Below are 21,201 nucleotides of genomic sequence, written 5' to 3'. Positions count from 1 at the left end.
ATGATTAGTTGTTGCCACAACAGAAACCACTTGTTTCATTTCTATGTAAGCTACTAAAGAAAGTGATAAAATCAATAATCACGAGTTTTTAGTGTAAATACAAAGTACATACTTGAATCATTCAGACAAGGAAAGTATTCATTTGTCATCACTCTCGCTGCACTAACCACTACTGAATATGAGACCAGCTGTGTGGCTGGATTGAAGAGTTTTTAGCAAACAGAACACAGCATGTTGTTCTCAATGGAGAGACGTCTGGGTGAGGGTTTATTTCCCCAGGCAGAGTAATAAATATAAATAATATACGTATCATGTGTAACACGGATAGGGCTATCACTAAGAACGTAAGTCCCAATGTCTCGCATTATTGCGTTGTATGTAATTATGTATCATTGTCTAGATTTTCATATTCCTTCTGTTCTATTTGTGCGCTGAAGGAATATGAAAACCTAGACAGTGACTGCTTTCTGTAAATTTTTTCTCGCTTAAGACACAGCTCGAATTTTTGATTAGTTATTTAGACAGTATCAGTGTGATACATAATTACATACAAGTATAGATTTAAGTGCCAGGAAGTCATTTCGGAAAGTATTTGTATGGAGTGTAGCCATGTATGGAAGTGAAACATGGACGATAAATAGTTTGGACAAGAAGAGAGTAGAAGCTTTCGAAATGTGGTGCTACAGAAGAATGCTGAAGATTAGATGGGTAGATCACATAACTAATCAGGAAGTATTGAATAGGATTGGGGAGAAGAGAAGTTTGTGGCACAACTTTACCATAAGAAGGGATCGGTTGGTAGGAAATGTTCTGAGGCATCAAGGCATCACCTATTTAGTATTGGAGGGCAGTGTGGAGGGTAAAAATCGCAGAGGGAGACCAAGAGATGAATACACCAAGCAGATTCAGAAGGATGTAGGTTGCAGTAGGTACTGGGAGATGAAGAAGCTTGCACAGGATAGAGTAGCATGGAGAGCTGCATCAAACCAGTCTCAGGACTGAAGACCACAACAACAACAACAACTTGTGCACTTGTGTTTCCATGCTATCGCTGTGCTATCAAATCATTGAGCCTTTGAACACACTTTCAAATTTGGGCTCCATAAGAATTTTTGTATCTTCCAAATTTTTCATTCTTACAGTTACAATGAAAGCAATTCTAGAAGATTCATAAAAATACTGTAAAAAAAGTACATTTGACGCGGTAACAATGTTTTTATGATCATGATCTGTTTTTGTGTTTCAGATGAGAAGTATGTGGGAATATATGCATTCACCAAACCAATACTCGTCCTGATTGATCCGAACCTCATACGCCTGGTACTAGTCAAAGACTTTGACTCGTTCACAGAAAGAATTATCCCCAACAACGAGCAAGAACCACTGAACCACAATCTCCTCTTCATTGGGGGTAGCAAATGGAAACGGTTGCGGACCAAGTTGACGCCAACATTTACGACAGGAAAGCTCAAGATGATGTGTCAGGTGAGCAACAGTTAAGAGGAAAATGTTATATATGTAATTTTGAGACCAATGGCTTCCGTTGGGTATTAGTCCTACGGTGGCTCCTGTTTCCATTTTGGAAACCTCACTTGTATCACTGACGAAGCGGCACTATTTAAGTTTTCAGATTCACTCTGTTCTACTTGAGTGGTTTCGATTTTTTTTTTTAATTTTCGAAAGGTGCACAGTAAACTCGAACAAACACTCACACAAATTTTGGATTCTCACATTCTTCTTCACATCAGTCCCCAAGTTTCACTAAGGTCTTACAAACACAGTGGATCTCTGCTCCAAGTTTTAACCCTTTAGTTAAGCAACAGCTGGCATACAAAACCTCTTTCTATCGTACGTATGTTGATAGAGGTTAAATATTTATATTTCCACTAAGTTTTTTGTCTATTTATTAATCGGCGTTGTTAGTGAAAATTAAATTCCATAAAAATGAACGAGTTCTATCAAGAGATTAATGTGCCGATAGTGTTGAAAATCGATACTAGCTCCCGGTACTTGATGGATACTGCGTGTGGTATGTCACGCCGTAGCTCATCATGCATCAAAGCGCAAAATATGCGTCGTATCTGTTCTTACACGAACTCAGCAGTCACACTTACAACAAGGAAGAACCGAATAACGAGAGAATTATTATTAACTTTAAGACTTCTGAAACTGAAGATATTTCCCAAATATGGATTTCAAAACATCTGAAACCTTACGAAGTTAATAATGAATATTAGAAAACATAGACAGTATCTGGGGACTGTAAATAAATTCCTAATAATACTTCTGTATGTTACAAGCTATAACGAATTTGAGGGCACGCAGTTTTCGAAACGATCGATATTCCCTACAATATCACATGCAAGGAATTTACTAATTTTTGACCGTGTTCGCAACAACGAACAAAAATACCATCGGCGAATTCGTAATAATGCAACACGAATCATTGAGAGTTGGAAAGCCCTGCCCCTTTGCCGCAGTTATTGTAGAAAGCCACTTTTGATATCGAACTCAAAAAGATCACTTCACGTCATAAGCCCACATGAATCTGAGTAGAGTCAAAAACAACTGAAAGACTTTAGGAAGCAACAGTATCGGAATTTTCAGAACGTAAATACAAGTCTCTGTCACCGAACAGCTTTCACTTTCAAACTGCCCTCACTATCGGAACTTTAAAAATGGCTCTTAGCACTATAGGACTTAATATCTTAGATCATCACTCCCCTAGACTTAGAACTACTTATACCTAACTAACCTAAGGACATCACACACATCTATGCCCGAGGCAGGATTCGATCCTGCGACTGTAGCAGCAGCGCGGTTCCCGACTGAAGCGCCTAGAACCCCTCTGCCACACAGGCCGGCTCCGAACTTTGCATCAATGATAAATAACCTGCTGTTCAGATTGGCATAGCTGTATTTCCTAATGGTTCGATGATATTTCATTTGCAATATAAAGACACTTAAATTTCTCCAATGTAATTTGTACATTACTCTAAGTTACTGAAACCAAAACTTTAATTGTTAAACATAATTTAAAACAATAATATGTTTACTCTGTTAGCGAATAATCTCTCTATCACGTTCCTGGAAGTTACCAGCTTTTATTTGGGTGCTTCAATTTATATAATTGCGAGACTCTGGCTGGTCAAAGTTTTCGTGTTAATCATTGGCTGCCATGTGATATCCATATTGTGTCTCGGCGAACGTAGCATCAGCTGGCATTCAAGATGGCTGTGGCCAGGGTGAGCTGAACTACACATTTAAGAGCAATAACTCTGACTGGTTGACATCGCTTAATCTTTCTTCTGGTGTTCTCCTGAATTCCTGCCCATCTTTACTTTTGATTACCCAGCTCATATTCTTCATCCAACCAGTCGATCTATTTTTTGTAGTTTTCTTTTCTCCCTAGGATATTCTCTTATACTGAACTGAACAACAAACACGTGGCAAAAAACGATCCCTTGAAAAGCGAGCTAGGGTAAAGATCGTAGGCATCCGGAATGGTGTCGGAATGGGGGCAAGGAGGGCAGGGGAGAAGCTAGCAATTTGGGGAATTCCCTCCCCACCTGTATAAATATCTGCGGACAGATCATTGGTTCGTCCATTGTGCAGACCAACAACAACATGAGGTAGTTCTTGAGTGGACAGAAAATTGCTCGGCCAATAACTGCGCAGAGGGCGAGGAAGGGGTAGGGGGGATACGGTAGTGGTGGGGTCTCCATTGTGAACGACTACGACACAGAAGGGCAGGTGTAGTTCAACTGAAGTCTATAAACAAATTGTATTCTACAGTCAGCGAGTCTGCAAACAATCCTATTAACGGTTTATGTTACCATAACCAATAAATTCGACAGACATTTGTCTCTCATAAGAGTAGTTACGCGGATCTCCTATGGCATTTCAGCAGATATTTGCTGTTTCTTTTTTTTCAGTGGGTAGCTGGAGGCAGCCCAAACCAATACTGCCCGTCAACACTTTCCTGTGAAGTCTAGTGTCAACGAAAAACATTTGCGTGTTTCTCATTACAAACAAAGTGATTTTTAATGTAGACTTTAATGAGCCCATTTGATAGAACGGTCCCGAGTTAGTCTAATGTAATATTCGATTCAGTGATATATGTTAAGAGTGACAGTAGGACAAAGATAACAAATACTCCAGCAGCGGCTGAGTAGTGATGCTGCATGATGGTAGTAACCAGTGCTCGGCACGGTGGCAAACGAGGCCTGACAAGTCGGGCAACGAAGACGTCGCGAAGAAATGTTTACCAATGTGACAAGTTCTATAACACACTGGAGCTGCCAGTGGACGCATCTCAGTCTTACTGCCGCCACGCCACACTGCATACACAAGCACAGCCCTACAGAAGTAAAGGACACGATTTTGATAATTGGCAAGTGCTAGGTTTTTCTTGTACAAGCATCTTGTTTAGTTGTTGCTATAGTGAATTTTTCTGAGAAGATTCTGTACTACATTTGTTTTGGCATGCGTAACGAGTATGTTAGGCAAGTAGCCCGGGTGTACGCAGGAAGGTATCCGGAAGGAGAAGAAGACATCGTTGTGCAGAGACGTTTCGGGTTGTGGTATAACGAGCTCGAGACACAGGGCGTTTACGACAGGCGAAACGTCGGCTAAGCAGGTCTATGCGAAATCGAGAGAATGCCATTGTGTTAGATATGTTACACACAAATCCACACAACAGTACAAAACGCTCGCTAGGAAGTTACAAAACTCACACTACACGGTCGCATTTTGTAAGACTCAGTCACGCAGCTATGCCGCCGGTACATGTATGAAAGGATTTCACTGAATGACAAGGCTAATCATCTCTTCTTTTGTGAATGGGCAGTAAGCCGACCTAGTGATTTCTTGAAACAGAATATCTGCAGTAGAAGGCTAGATACAATGAAACAGTGATTAATTTTGATATCCTTCTTTTAGTCGCTTTTTTTTTACTTTGTTATATTCTAAGCTTTTGTTAGCTATTGATCCGTGAGAAGACTTCTCGATGTTTTTAAATGTTCCATGGACTGCTAATGGATCACATGTCCACAATGAAGAATAACTCATAAAGTAGCTCATTGTTGATTATGGAATGCAAATCGACTACAGTAAACTACTTTGACAGAAACTAAATAAATTAGTGACTGTTTAGTGGCCGAGAATTGCTTTGTAAATGTGTATGTTTGCCAATCACTAAGTGCAGTAATTAAGCTAAATTAAATGTGTTTCGTCTAGTCTGTGCTATATTTCATTACCCTCTGACCGGCCGGCCGCTGTGGAAAAGCGGTTCTAGGCGCTTCAGTCTGCAACCGCGCGACCGCTACGGTGGCAGGTTCGAATCCTGCCTCGGGCATGGATGTGTGTGATGTCCTTAGGTTAGTTAGGTTTAAGTAGTTTTAAGTTATGGGGAACTGACGACCTCAGATGTTAGGTCCCATAGTGCTCAGAGCCATTTGAACCATTTTTGAGCCATAATCTCAGACCTTCATAAAATTCATGATATTTTGTGGTGTTAGGGATATGGAAACTGAAACACTTGGCAGTCTTGAAAGTGATACTCTATAAGGCACTATTACTACAGTCACTACGTGGATTGCTGTGAACCGGCCTCTAATGAGTGTGATACTCACAACAGACAGCAAAGGATAGGTAAACATTGGTTCACTTGAGCGAGTTGATCCGTCTCGTGTTTTACTGTCCCTGTTAATACACATCGCTAAACCGAATATGGTACAAGAATAATCTGGGACCGCACTATCGAATGGACTCATAAAATCCTAATTTAAAAAATCATTTTGTTTGTAACGAGAAGCTTACCGATGCTGATGGACAGCATTTGTTTGGGATGAAAGCAGCTACACGTTGCACAAACGAAATAGCAAATATCTGCTGAAACACCAGAGAAAAAGCTTCTGGCGACCGATAACAGCGACGCCCTGTAGATGTTTATGTTAAGTAGTTTCTTACTATAGTACTGAAAAATAGGTAGTTGTATAAACAGAGACTCAACCAAATGAAAACAAGGCAGATCATGTGCTGCCAGTAGGAAACCCCAGAAAATAAAAAAGGGGTAAAAATAATGTAATGGAAAACTTTGTTCACTACAATACAGACATTGTAAAATAAAGAACAAGTACCATGTGGAATTTTTGTGTCACTTCTGTCATCACCTGTTCGAGAATACTACCTAAAAATAAAATTTCTTTTTCTTCAGCCGTCTCTCTACCAAGCAGTTAAGCCTTGAAAAGTACTTTTGGTCATGTTTACCCCTCCTCCTCTACTCTCTTTATTGAGCTATTGGATAACTAGTGGTTCCTGCAAGCCTCTAAAGCCCAGTTGTAATGAGATTTTTACTTCCTCTTTCACCTCTTCCGACAAAAAGTTTGTGGTATTGCATACAATCATAGGTTATAATTATGCAAAACTTTCACTGCAGTTATACTGCACTAATACAGGGACGCTATGCTTTGAACAATAGAGTATTTATTGTTAAACTTTCTCTACTTCAGCAGGTCTCCACAAAAAGCGAGTGATCGTAAGAGAACGAAACTTTGTGGAAACATATACACGCATCAAAAAACGTTTTGAATCACCCTGGTTCCCAAAACTCCTGATGATAGACGTTGATTGTGGATATTGTATCACAGACACAGTCCCTTTGACAGTTCAGAGATGTCAGTAAACCCGCATAAAGATGTAAATAACCATGCATCAGCAGCACCTTTAAGACGGAGGGGGTACGACAGCCGATCAGTTCCAGTCATTCCACAAGGAAGAAGGTACACGGCTGGTGTTGTCTATAGTTCAACCATGCCTAGACAGTGAATACCGCGTTTCGATCGCGTTCGAATTGTTACTTTGTGCCAGGAAGGGCTCTCAACAAGGGAAGTGTCCAGGCGTCACGGAGTGAACCAAAGAGATGTTGTTCGGACATAGAGGAGATACAGAGAGACAGGAACTGTCGATGACATGCCTCGCTCAAGCCCCCCAAGGGCTACTACTGCAGTGGATGACCGCTACCTACGGATTATGGCTCGAAGGAACCCTGACAGCAACACCACCTTGTTGAATAACGCCTTTCGTGCAGCCACAGGACGTCGTGTTACGACTAAAACTGTGCGCAATAGGCTGCATGACGCGCAACTTCACTCCCAACGTCCATGGCGAGGTCCATCGCTGCGACCACGACACCATGCAGCGCGGTACAGATGGGCCCAACAACATGCCAAATGGACTGTTCAGGACTGGCATCATGTTCTCTTCACCGATGAGTGTCGCATATGCCTTCAACCAGACAATCGTCGGAGACGTGTCTGGAAGCAACCCGGTCAGGCTGAACGCCTTAGACACACTGTGCAGCGAGTGCCGCAAGGTGGAGGTTCCCTGCGGTTTTGGGGTACCATTATGTGGGGCCGACGTACGCCCCTGGTGTCATGGAAGGCGCCGTAATGGCTGTACGATAGGTGAATGCCATCCTCCGGCCGATAGGACAACCATATCTGCAGCATATTGGCGAGGCATTCGTCCTCATGAACAACAATTCGCGCCCGCATCGTGCACATCTTGTGAATGACTTCCTTCAGTCAGGAAACGACATCGCTCGACTTAAGTGGCCAGCACGTTCTCCAGATATGACACCTATCGAAAATGCCTGGGATAGATTGAAAACGGCTGTTTATGGACGACGTGACGCACCGACCACTCTGAGGAATCTGCGCCGAATCGCCGTTGATGAGTGGGACAATCTGGACCAACTTGATAAACTTGTGGATAGTATGCCACGACCAATACAGGCATGCATCAGTGCAAGAGGACGTGCTACTGGGTATTAGAGGTACCGGTTTGTACAGCAATCTGGACCACCACCTCTGAAGGTGTAGCTGTATGGTGGTACAACATGCAATGTGTGGGCCGAACTGATGTTCCCAATTTTCCAATTCCAATTTTTTGTGCAGTTTGCGGAACTCTAGGAACCGAAGTGATTCAAAACTTTTTAGATGTGTGTATAATGAGATGTGGAAGAGAAATAACACAAAAACCATTGAAAGGAATGCATTTTAGTTTCCACACCAGAGGGTAACATTTGTTAACGGCGTACCATGTTTAAATCCCCGTTTAGATACGTAGCTCAGTGTGTCGATCATCTGCATCCACGTCAGCCTGGAACCGCACTAGAGACTGTTCGCTGCACGATGGACCACGGAATGTTCAGCTGGGGCACTGCTTGAAGATCGCACATTGCGTCCAACACTCTCAGTCATGGCAACAGTGACTTCTTCAACAATTTGTGGCAGCCTCTCCCAGGAGCAGTTCCCAAATCGCCAGTTAATTCGAACTACCGAATCACGTTGTTAAACCCCAGTGCGGAAAGAACACTTCTCCGTGTTACTGTAACGCGTCGCTACTCGTAAAGAGCACCTTGTCCAGTTGACAGTCTGCAAGTGTAAAGCACACTAATGTTTGTTTTACAACCCTACGTCGCTATCGGTGCTAACGGCACAACATGACGATAGCACTATTAACAGCTCAAATCCTGCAGCACACAGTCTGAACATCATTCCTATAAAGTTGAGCATCCATACGGTAAATACGAGGGTTATTCGGAAAGTAAGGCACGATAGGTATCGAAATGGAAACCACAGTGAAAATCCGATGACGTTTTGCACAGGTGTGTTGAGAAATGTCTCTAGTATGCCCGTCGATCGCGTTACGTCGTCCTTTTTAGTTCTGAGCACACAGGGAGCACATAAAGATACCTAGAACAATAGTGTCTCCCGCCAAGTACGAGGGCCTGGTGACAAATTTCGCCTGAAGCTGTGCAGCCAACATTACATAACTGTCGTGCGTTTCCTTCTTCAAGACAATTCTCAGCCGCATTCTGCAGGGGCAATGAAGATACTCCTGCATTGTTTTCAATTGTAAATGTTTGATTACCCACAATACAGCCCGTAATTGTCTCCCTCTTTCATCTCTTCTCACATGAACTGCTGGCTATGAAGACAACATTTTGGCACAGACAACCAGCTGAAGGCCAACGTAGAGAACTGGTAGAAAGCACTGGCAGCTGCCTTCTATAACGAGGGTATTGGAAAGTTGGTACAACGCTACGATAAACGTCTAAGTCGGATCGGCGACCATGGAGATAAGCAGCTGGAAGTTGTAGCTAACTGTTGCAAATAAATCAGTTTTGATTTTCACTATAGTTTCCATTTCGCGACCTATCGTTCCTTACTTTCCGAACAGCCCTCGTAGCTTCTGACTCAAGTAGCGAATTATCAGTTATAACCTCTCTGAGGAGAGAACGCTCGAAGTGTGCAGGTCGGCAGGCTATAGTCAATTTATGTGGCTGCCCCCATTCGGAACAAAGGGATGGAATCGCCTAGCGCCCACCATAAGAATGCGTTTCTGCACCTGCGCGACGATACTTTGCTGGAGCTCCAACTAAAATGGCGATTGGAAAGTTTCGCCTAGATCTTCTCTGTGTGGCATGCACTCATTCCAGTCCTCTACTGTTATAGACACACCTCTACTTTTGTGATTTCATACTACTTTGCGGTAGCCAATTTAAAGAAATTAATGACGGCAAATTCATTTCGATAAGTAGTCCTTGCAAATGAATATAAGAGGTCTCGTATTTTTGATACACGCTATGGCATAGTATTGACATAACTATGATGTCAAGTGTATGAGTGTAAATGTTGGACTCGTTATAAAGAATCCTTTGAAATGGAGATGTCTCCACGTAGTTTAACCGTTAGAGAACGACTGAAAAGCACATTTGTGATCGACTTGTTTAATGAGATCGGGTCGTGTGATATTTTCATATCTTTCTACGAAGCTGTGATTATGTAACACGAGTTACACTGCAACACGCCTCACATTAAAGATTTGCTTGGAATTGCACTTTCATAACTTTAGGTTGCCGTGCGAAGTGGTGCTCTGTCTCAGACACCTTGACACGGTTCGCACGGCTCCCCACCTCGGAGGTTCGAGTCCTCCCTCGAGCATGGGTGTTGTGTTGTCTTTAGCGTAAGTTAATTTCAGTTAGATTAAGCAGGACCGATGACCTCAGCAAACTGGTCCCACAGGAAATTACCACAAATTCACAAAACTCTAGTTTGGCATTACTAGGCTGAGATCAGCCGATGGATACTTTTTTTATGATCTTAATATTACATTTAAGAATGGCAAGTTCGCTTGAGGTTTCCACGTTAGTTCAACAACGCTCGGTAATCCGTTTTTTTCACTTTCTGAAGGTGGGAAATGCTAAAATATTTTCTTTAATGATATAACAGTATGGTGGAAGTTGTATGTACCGCGGAAATTTTTATGGGTGGATACAACAACTCAGAAACAGTCGAACCTCAATGACTGACGAGCAACGTCCTGTCCGGCGGCTGGACTGTCAACTCCTCCCCTTGAAATCCGCATTGACGTCATTATTCGTGGAGACTGATATGTTACAGTTGCATATGTAGCAGACACATGTTCAGTAAGTATTGGCAGAGTTCTTCACGTTATCGCTATCAAGATCAAGTACAGTCTGGATCCTGAAAGAGGTAATGCGAAATTGTATACAGACTTCCAAGAACATTATGAAAGGGAAGGTGATCCTTTTCTAAACAAGATTTTAGAGTGTGATATAACGTGGGTTCACTCAAGGAGGCATTAGGTGCAAAAAAAGTTCAGCAACAACGAGGGGGTCGAAGAATTCGTGGGGAATTGGCTCAAACGACAAAACAGAGAATTCTTTGGCATAAGACACACAAAAAAAACAGCTCGTAGTTGGGACAAACATACCCACCAGGGTAGCCGAGAGCGCTAACGCTCTGCTTCCTGGACACGGGTAGGCGCGCCGGCCCCGGATCGAATCCGACCAGCGGATTAATGACGAGTGTCGATGTGCCGGCCAGACTGGACGTGGTTTTAGGCGGGTTTCCACATCCCACTAAGTGAATACCGGGCTGGTCCCCTTGTTCCGCCTCCGTTACAGGGCTTGCAGACATCTGAGCACATTTGCACAATTCCCTGGATTACACTCGACAGTTAGGGTACACTAATTCTGTCCTGGGGGGGGGGGGTACGGCGTGACGGCAGGAAGGGCATCCTGCCACCTCTTAAACTTAACATGCCAAATCCGATTAACGATGGCTGACCCTGCGTCCCTGCAGGAAAATGCTCAAGTGATAGACAGATAGTTGAGACAAGCATATTAATATTGATGGCGATTACGTTGAGATTAGTGAAAGATTCATTTTGTAACAATACACATTTTTTTTTCTGCATCAGTTCGTCTATCTATTTATAGAATGTTCCTCGTATTTAACGACTCTGCTGGAATCAAGTACCGCTGTCTGTATTTTTACTATTACACGGAGACGTCTAACTCTTTTTGCTATTCACTAACAACTGTGTTCCTCTCGCAGACGATGCAGGACTGCGGCCGCGAGATGGTGGAGGTGTTGGCAGATTCAGCGAGTCGTGGGGAGGTGGTTGAGATGCGGGAGGTGTCCGCCAGGTACACCACGGACATCATCGCGTCCGTAGCCTTCGGCGTGGAGTGCAACTGCCAGAGGAACCCGGAGGCAGAGTTCCGACAGTGGGGGCGCAAGGTGTTTGAGCCCTCGCTCAAGTCCAAGATCGCTCAGATCATGTACGATTTCGTCCCCCTGTTAGCACAGGCACTCGGGTAAGCACATTTTCAATCTAATGCGCTGGTACTACACTCATGCTCATAAATTAGGATAAATGCAGAATGTGGTGCCACGAAACGTGGAACTACACAAAATTGGCGCTAATAGCATAGGCACATAGGGAACACACACGACACAGATCTGTAAGTCCATGGTATTGGTGATAAGTAGAGAAAACCGTCCCAAAACACATGTGCTACAAAGCGTCACTGTTTACTGCGCATGCACCCCGACATCAATATGACGTATCATCACCATGCACACGTACACAGGCCGCACAACGCGTTGGCATACTCTGGATCAGGTGGTCGAGCAGCTGCTGGGGTATAGCCTCCCATTCTTGCGCCAGTGCGTGTCGGAGCTCCCGAAGTGTCGTAGGGGTTTGAAGCCGTGCAGCGATTCGTCGACCGAGAGCGTCTCAGACGTGCTCGATGGGGTTTAGTTCTGCAGAACAGGCAGGCCACTACCTTCGCCTGATATCTTCTGTTTCAAGGTACTCCTCCACGATGGTAGCCCGGTGGGACCGTGCGTTATCATCCATCATGAGGAAGGTGGGACACACTGCACCCCAGAAAATGCGGACATACGGGTGCAAAATGACGATCCTATACACCTGACCTGTTACAGTTCCTCTGTCAAAGACATGCAGGGGTGTACGTAAACCAATCATAAACCCTTTCACACTATCAAACCACGATCTCCATACAGGTACCTTTCAAGGACATTAAGGTTCAAATGGCTCTGAGCACAATGGGACTTAACATCTGAGGTCATCAGTCCCCTAGAACTTAGAACTAATTAAACCTAACGAACCGAAGGACATCACACACATCCAGGCCCGAGGCAGGATTCGAACCTGCGGCCGTAGAGATCGCGCGGTTCCAGACTGAAGCGCCTAGAACCCCTCGGCCACACTGGCCGGCGGACATTAAGGGATTGATATCTGGTTCATGGTTCACGCCAGATGAACACACGGCCAGAACCACTGTTCAGATTATACCTTGATTCGTCCGCGAACATAAACTGGGACCACTGTTCCAATTACCATGTACTCTGTTACTGACACCAGGCTTTACGGGCTCTCCTGTGATCAGGGGTCACTAGAATGTACCTTTCAGGTCTCCGGGCGAATAAAACATGTGTGTTCAGTCGCCTGTAGAGTGTGTGCTTGGAGACAACTGTTCCAGTGGCTGAGGTGAGGTTCCGAGCAAGGTTGCCTGCAGTACTCCGTGGACGTCTGCGAGCACTCATGGTGAGATATCGGTCTTCTTGTGGTTTTGTACACTGTGGACGTCCCGCACTGTAGCGCCTCGACACGTTTCCTGTGTCCTGGAATCGTTGCCATAATCTTGAGATCACACTTTGTGGCACACGGAGGGTCCGTGCTACGACCTGGTGTGTTTGACCAGCATCCAGTCGCCCTAGTATTATGCCCTTCATAACGTCAGCAATATGTGCTTTGAGCCATTATCAACACACAGTCACCATTAGTACGTCTGGAAATGTGTGCTCACTTACTCGCTGCACCGTAGTCTGACATGCACCAACACGCCTCTGCGTTTGTCATACCCCGAGGTGTTTTAAACCCGAAAACCGTCCACCAGAACGTTGTTTCACCGTATATCAGTATTATCCTTAATTTATGAGCATGAGTGAAGATGACGGGTTGATAAACTTGCAGCGCTCCACGTGGCCTTGTCTTGAACCATGGTCGTGTTGCCGGAATCCCCTATATGAGTTTCACCCTGTGTTAGACGTTATGTTTACGTAAATATTAATCGAGCCGTTTACACTTGCGAAAATTTTAATTTCATGCATTAAATGTTGCAGACTATATACAGGGTGAATCACCTAAAGCTTTACCGCGCGGGGTATCCTTGCGGTCTAGGGCGTCTTGTCACGGTTCACGCTGCTTCCCCCGTCGGAGGTTCGAGTCCTCCCTCGGACATGGGTGTATGTGTTGTCCTTAGTGTAAGTTACATTAAGTAGAGCGTAAGCCTAGGGACCGAAGACCTCAGCAGTTTGGTCCCATAGTCCTTACCACGAATTTTTACCTATAGCTTGCACCGCAAATATTGTGGAAATGGGAAGTACTATTGAGGTGCGGTTTTCACAGAATGGATTGCTATGCATGATGTTGGCCAATGAACAGCTTGTCATAACACTCGTACTTACAAAGCCTAATATTGCGTAAACGCACATTTTTTAATATGGAACAATGCCTTTTAACATTAATAAACTAAAAGTAGGGTAAATTATCATATCAGTGGTCTTCGTTGCAGGATTCTAGTGCGAGTGCCTTACGAGATGTCTTATTTTGACAAGTTTCCACGCCGACACTTCTTTGTGCCATTCAACCCGGGTAGTTGCTAGATACGATGTTGCTATGTTTGTTTACAGCGTGCTTGTATGTTCCTTGAGTGCATTGTGACTTGCTAGTCAGTTAATGTGTGACAGTCCAAACTGTAGGTTGTGAGTGGACGATGGTTTTTATCAATGCAGAAAAAGCCTATATTCTCTTGGTACATGGAAAGTGTAGGAAGAATGAAGTTCGCTCTCCAGTGTATGCGGCAAAATATCTAAATAGACGTGAACCATGTCGGCAATTATTTTACCAACCTCTTCAACTAGTCATGTAGAAGTGGTAGTGTAACACCTAGACAACGTAATAGAAGGAAAGAAGAAGAGACGAGGGTGGGGGTATTAATGTTCTTGCTACTGTTGTAGTTGATACGCACGTTAGCTCCCGAACGAAAATGTGGCATGATCGACAGATTCCATCCACATCATATCTGTCTCCATCAGGAGCTTGTAACATTACAGGACATATTGGGACATATTGAAGTATTCGATACTGTAGACTTTTAGGGGATGTCGATACAGATATGCAAAATCTAAAGGGAAACTCTGGTGATGTTTAAATATTGTACTGTGTCAATATTAGGACATTTTGCACAGAAAGAATAAAAATAGAATTAATGTAAATATATATTAGTGTTAGTAACCTATTTTCATTCAATTTTGTAATTATATTTCATTTTGTAAAAGAAAGACTCACTGTTTGCTGTAGCTCTGATTAATTGTATAAATTATCAGTTTTGAGCTAAATTATTTCGTATAATATGGACAAGATACTTTTAAAAACTCACCAGCTAAAGAGAAAGTCTGTAAATGAACGTTTAATGCACACTTCTGGAACTTTCTATTGAGAAATTCTATATTATGATCGCAAAAATACGAAAACTTGTGAAAACTGTTTCATAACCTAATTTCTAAAGACGATTTGTATCAAGAAATATTGCTCAAAAGATTTATTTAGGTTTTGAAACACGATTTAAATCATTTTACATATAAATAGTTGTTCTAAATCACTCAAGAAATATCCAGAATCAAATGTCAAGATATTTCTGGAAACATCGGTACAAATCTGTTGAAGGTTATCCAGAAGCTGGTAGAAAAATGTTATAAAATCTATTTGGAAATTATGCTTGTAAGAATTTATATGTACTGATCCTTTTACTTACTTTAATCTGTACTAAAATTCTGTAATGTCTAATTTAGTTTTAAGTCGTGAATTGCTATCGTATTGTAAACAAAACATTGTCAAAGACTCTCATTGTTTGGAAAGATATTAATACACCTAGGAGTTGTCAGTTGCCAGTTCGGATATGCAGTGCGGTTAGCTCTGAAAGTCAGTTGTTGAGTCTGTGAAGTCTGTCAGTGCTGTTTGTAAATAAACGTCTGTAATGAAGAATTACTTGTTGTCGTCAGTATGAACTCAAGACCTTTTGCACGAAGCAGACACCTCCTAATGCAACGTTTTAATTTGGTTGAGGAAGCTGGGATCGCTATAAGTGCAAACAAATTGAAGTGGAACGTTTTAATTTGGTATTGAGGAGCTGAAATGTTATAAGCTGCATGGAAACGATTATCACAATCGTTTTAACTTCTGTACATGGGAATTAAGACAGGAAACTCCAGATGCATCATTCATCTAGTTTAGTGATAAAGCCACACTTGCCAATAATGGCAAGGTAAACCGCACTCTTGGTCTGTTGGCAATCCCCTTTGGCTTTGTCAGGTGGAACATCAGCGTCCACTGAGTGTGGGATAGTGAACCATCAGCTCATAGGCCCGGTTTTCAAAGATTGAATTCTGAGCGCGCACAAGTATCGCAGCCGCGTAACAGACCATCTTCTAGAAGACGTTCCTCTGCAGATCAGAAGGAACCTGCGGTATCAACACGATGGCTGTCCAGCCCGTAGTGCACGAAGTGGCACGGCATGTCTTCACGAATTATTCCCAAGTGGATGGTTTGAACGCAGAGGACCTGTACCTTGGCCGAACCTTTCCCCTGATTTGACGCCAGTAGACATTTTTTCTGTGGGGAAAGCTGAAAGTGCGCTTTAAAAGGGCATATCACCTACGCCCGTTGGTATGCAACGACGTATTACTGCAGCCTGCTCGGACATCTCCGCAGAAATGCTAGCACCTGTGCAGCAGTTGTTCCATGCCAGACTGGAAGCGTGTACTGGCACCGCCAGTGGGCATTTTGAACACAGGTTTTGATGCTCAGTTCTCTCGTTGCTGCTCAGAATCCACATAACTGGTGTCTGTACTTGTCTTGTTCCTTAGTGTGTAGTACCACAGGTGTTGAACAAGCGTCGGTGTGGAAACTTTTCAAAATACGATACAACGTATACGGCTCGAACTAGAATCCTGCAATAAGCACCACTAATATTCTAATTTATCGCACTTTTAGTTCGTTAATGTCAATAGGCATTGCTCCATTTACTCAAGTGTATTTTCGCACTAAAAATACGGTTTTTATGTATTGTTACAGTCTGTTTATTGCGTAACGATACAAACCCCTGACTAATAATCCTTTCTGCGAAACCTGCGCATCAACAGCACTTTCAATTTCCGCAATATCTGCGTTGCAAGTTTTAGGTGATTCACCCTGATATGTTTACTTAAATGTGGAATGCTTATCATGTGGTTCGCAAACATTTTGGTCTTCAAATAGTTTTATGCCTAACGATGACAACTGTTTCTTACGTATCAGGATTTGTATTTTCACGGTGCTTTCGACAACCAATTCAGCCTACTAACCATGGTCTTACACTTTGAGACTATCGTCTATTAGGCTGATATTGAAATGAACATGTTTGCGATATTCACGCTTGTATCTTTCTGGATATTAGAAATATACATTACTATTGAGGTAACTGTAATCTTAGAATCCCAATCCATGATCCCCCAAACATTTACTTTTAGTAAAACACCGAAAGTGTACTTACATTCACTTTCTTGGTGGCTTGCCACAGCACAAAAGTTTTTACTCTGATACTTATTGTTTTAAGGCTACATCGAACTTGTCTCCGTAATAGCAACAGCGACAAATTCTCTTGTGCATGGGTGAGATAGGTTTTGACGCACGAAAATTCTTCACAGCCGTATACAAATCCCTGGAGACATCCGAAATCATATCGTATTACATTTCCCATAAAAAGATTACGTAGAATGAAAGATGAAACAAAAACTAGGTTTCACAGTAACGCTATAGAGACTTATATTATTTTACCTGTGTTATTGTTTTTTCTGCCAGAACACTAGTAAGAAAAAAGAGAGGTAGAGCTACGTTCGTAACAAAATCGTTCACACAATGGTCACAAAGCACATTTATTACTCATCTAAGGGAGGACTGCTATTATGGAGGCAAATGGTACGTAAATACTGAAATTGTTCTCGGTCACAGTGTTGCTGGCGGAACGGAAGAAGTGTCGCAGTACTTCCGAAGCATGGTGAGAGAGACCGTGGAATATCGGGAGAAGAACGGCGTGACACGCAACGACTTCATGCATCTGCTGATACAGCTCAAGAACAAGGGCTTCGTCGATGACGATAAGCTCCACGACCTCAAGGACAGCTCCAAGGATGTGGACAACTGGAGTAAGTTCAGAGGACCAGCTATCTATTATCGTGTCGTGATTCTGATAGTTACTGGATTAGACACTGGATATTTATCAGCAATGACACAAAAGACCCCTGTGAACACACCATCATCACTGTACGAGTCGCATAACATATTTTACAAATCTGAAAAATTCTGTCATTTACTTCTCTCAGTTATTCAGAATTAAGCAGAGTGCCCTTCCGGAACTTGATTTAAGACATTCCACTGTAGCTACACATTCTCTTTTCGTAATAGAGGTGGCTATTTCCTGCTCTTCTTCCATGTTTATTTCCTTTATACAGTTTTTGAAAATATTGGCTCACGTGTGTGACTGTTCATAATATTTCGATTATGCCTATATTTTATGCTCTGTGATTGTATTCTCATGTTGAGCTACAATCTCTGGATATTTTGTTCTCTCTCTCGCCTCATCCCTCTTAAATTCGATTTTTATATATTTTGATACACATATTACAAGGGCTATTCGGATAGTAAAGAATGGAAGCCGCGAAATGCAAACCACAGTGAAAATAAAAACTGTTTTATTTGCAACAGTTAGCTACAACTTCCAGCTACTTATCTCCATGGTCGCCGATACGACTTAGACTTTGTCATAGCTTTGTACCAACTTTCCAATAACCTCGTTACAGAAGGTAGCCGCCAGTGCTTTCCGCAAATTCTCTACGCTGACCTACAGCTCGTTGTCTGTCCCATAATGTTGTCTTCATAGCCAGCGGTTCATGTGAGCAGAGATGAAACTCAGAGGGAGACAATTACGGGCTGTGTTGTGGGTAATCAAAACTTTTCCAATTGAAAACGGTACAGGAGCATCTTCATTGCCCCTGCAGAATACAGCTGAGAATTGTCTTTAAGAAGAAAACGCACGGCAGTTATGTAATGTTGGCTGCATAACTCCAGGCGAAATTTGTCATGAAGCACTCGTACTTGGCGGGAGACACTTTTGTTCCAGGTGTCTTTATGTGCTCCCTGTGTGCTCAGAACTAAAAAGAACGACGTAACGTGATCGACGGGCATACTAGAGACACTGTCCAAAACACCTGTGCAGTACTTCACCGTATTTTCACTGTCGTTTCCATTTTGTGACCGATAGGAACTTACTTTCAGAATAACCTACGTACATACGTTGTCCCTTGACTCTCTGCATGTTTTTGCGACATTTTCGTCCGCCAGTCTGTTTTTCCCTTGGTCTTCTATTTTAGTCGTACGGAACTATATACTTCTCCTGAAAGACGCTAATTACAGAGGCGCCGATAAGAAGTGAGTAAAGTAATAACAACAGCCTTACGACATGCTGAACAACACGTCGAGCACATCTAACTTTAATGTGTTATCACCAGAGTTTGCCTTGCTTTGTATATAAGAAATAAAGCAAAGAATTGATGAACCTTTGCACAAATGAAAGGCAGCGTTGTTTTCTCGTGTAATTCTCTTTCCGATACGCCACATGAGCCCCTTTCCAGCATGGAAACGTCCAAAATGACCGCAACGTTGTTGACACATCCTCACAGGTATATACAGGGTGGTCAGAAATATTCCAAAAAGCTTGTAATGGTGTTGCAAGGTTTTTTGGGCTGAGAAATAATTGTTAATCAAAAAAGTCGGTACGCTGCGCCGTTTCCGAGTTAATTAACACTGAAGTTAGACAATTTACGTGCAAATTCAAGCGGTCCGCCAGTCACGATTAATGTCAGTTGTTCTCATAGCGTAGTGATATCACACGAGACCTCTCAGCCTTTAGCTCAAGTTCGATCGTTACTACCGTTCAATGTCCATTTCTTCTGTCGCTGCCTCCTTCGGTGTCAGAAAGCAAAATGGAGAATGCGTTTGGTGACACTGTCTCTGTTGGACCGCTTGAATCTGCGCGCATAACGGTGCGAGAGGCCAACTTCAACGCTAATTCGTCGCAAAGAATCGACATGTTTTCGTATCACTTGTTTCTCTGCAGAAGCCTTGTAAGCTTTACTGACGGTTTCTGTTCACCTTGTGTATGCTCTTTGGAAATGATCCTATACTAAGGCTGCTATCTAAGGGTGGATATTATCTCAAAGACAGGGCATGGAAAATTTCAAATTAGACACAGTCTCTGTTGCACTCGCTCTGAAGAAATGTCGCGGTTTGATTGACGAACCTTGTTCTGTGCTTTCCGCTCAGAGCTTTCGATGGATGAGGTGGCAGCCCAGGCGTTCGTGTTCTTCATAGCGGGCTTCGAGACGTCTTCGACCACGATGAGCTTCGCGCTGTACGAGCTGGCCCTCAACCCGGACGTGCAGAAGAGACTACAGGAGGAAGTGGACGCCACGATGAAGAACAACGGACAGCTGAATTACGAGGCCATCACCGGAATGCCGTACCTAGACAAAGTCGTCTCAGGTGAGACTTCCATCTACATCTACATCTACATCTACATCCATACTCTGCAATCCACCTGACGGTGTGTGGCGGAGGGTACTTTGTGTACCTCTATCGGTTCTCCCATCTATTCCAGTCTCGTATTGTTCGTGGAAAGAAAGATTGTCGGTATGCCTCTGTGTGGGCTCTAATCTCTCTGATTTTATCCTCATGGTCTCTTCACGAGATATAGGTAGAAGGGAGCAATATACTGCCTGACTCCTCGGTGAAGGTATGTTCTCGAAACTTCAACTTAAGCCCGTATCGAGCTACTGAGCGTCTCTCCTGTAAAGTCTTCCACTGGAGTTTATCTATCATCTCCGTAACGCTTTCGCGATTACTAAATGATCCTGTAACGAAGCGCGCTGCTCTTCGTTGGATCTTCTCTATCTCTTCTATAAACCCTATCTGGTACGGATCCCACACTGCTGAGCAGTATTCAAGCAGTGGGCGAACAAGTGTACTGTGACCTACTTCCTTTGTTTTCGGATTGCATTTCCTTAGGATCTTCCAAACCAGTTACCTTCACCACTTGAAGAGTTTAACATATTGTGACAGCTAAACATTATTTTCTTGACGAGCGCAAAAATCATCTTGAACGGAACTAGTGATTTCTGAACAAAAGGGGAGCGGAGTAACCGCGTGGTCTTGGTTGCCTTGCCACGGTTTGCGCGGCCCCCACCGTTGGAGGTTCGAGTCCTTCCTCGGGCATGTGTGTGTGTGTGTGTGTGTGTGTGTGTGTGTGTGTGTTGTCCTTAGTGTAAGTTAAAATTCGATTAAGTAGTGTGTAAGCATAGGGACCGATGACCTCAGCAGTTTGGTCCCATAGGAACTTACCACAAGTTTCCAATTTTTTTCTGAACAAATAGCAGGAGCAGCTCACTGCTGATAGCCACAAGCACCCACTGTCCTTGGAAGACTATATCGTGCTGAATACGTCAGCGGTTATTATTGTTCCTGCGACAATCACACAATACATATGCACGCTTGACTTATTAATCGACTCCCACTTACATAAATCTAACAGTAAAATCCGATGTTATCTAACAGTTCTATCGCTTATCTTCTAAGAAATATTGTTACTGATTAGGAAACACATTTCTGTGAAGAAGCCTAAACGTTTATATCGTGTGATGTACA

The 21,201-nt window shown here is 43.0% G+C and overlaps 1 protein-coding gene across 1 annotated transcript in view; it reads left to right on the top strand.

The window, feature by feature from the left end:
• LOC126273118 (probable cytochrome P450 6a13) overlaps positions 1–21,201 on the top strand; it is a 77,230-nt gene that overhangs the window by 32,642 nt on the left and 23,387 nt on the right. The window contains exons 3-6 of the mRNA XM_049976571.1: positions 1,247–1,485; positions 11,430–11,692; positions 17,455–17,648; positions 19,825–20,043. Of these exons, the coding sequence (XP_049832528.1) occupies positions 1,247–1,485; positions 11,430–11,692; positions 17,455–17,648; positions 19,825–20,043 (915 nt within the window). The remainder of the gene's footprint in view (positions 1–1,246; positions 1,486–11,429; positions 11,693–17,454; positions 17,649–19,824; positions 20,044–21,201) is intronic.

This window comes from Schistocerca gregaria, chromosome 5 (assembly GCF_023897955.1).
Source record: "Schistocerca gregaria isolate iqSchGreg1 chromosome 5, iqSchGreg1.2, whole genome shotgun sequence".
Taxonomy (NCBI): domain Eukaryota; kingdom Metazoa; phylum Arthropoda; class Insecta; order Orthoptera; family Acrididae; genus Schistocerca; species Schistocerca gregaria.
Note: the sequence above shows the minus strand (reverse complement) of the source record. Positions and strands in the feature narration are given on the sequence as shown.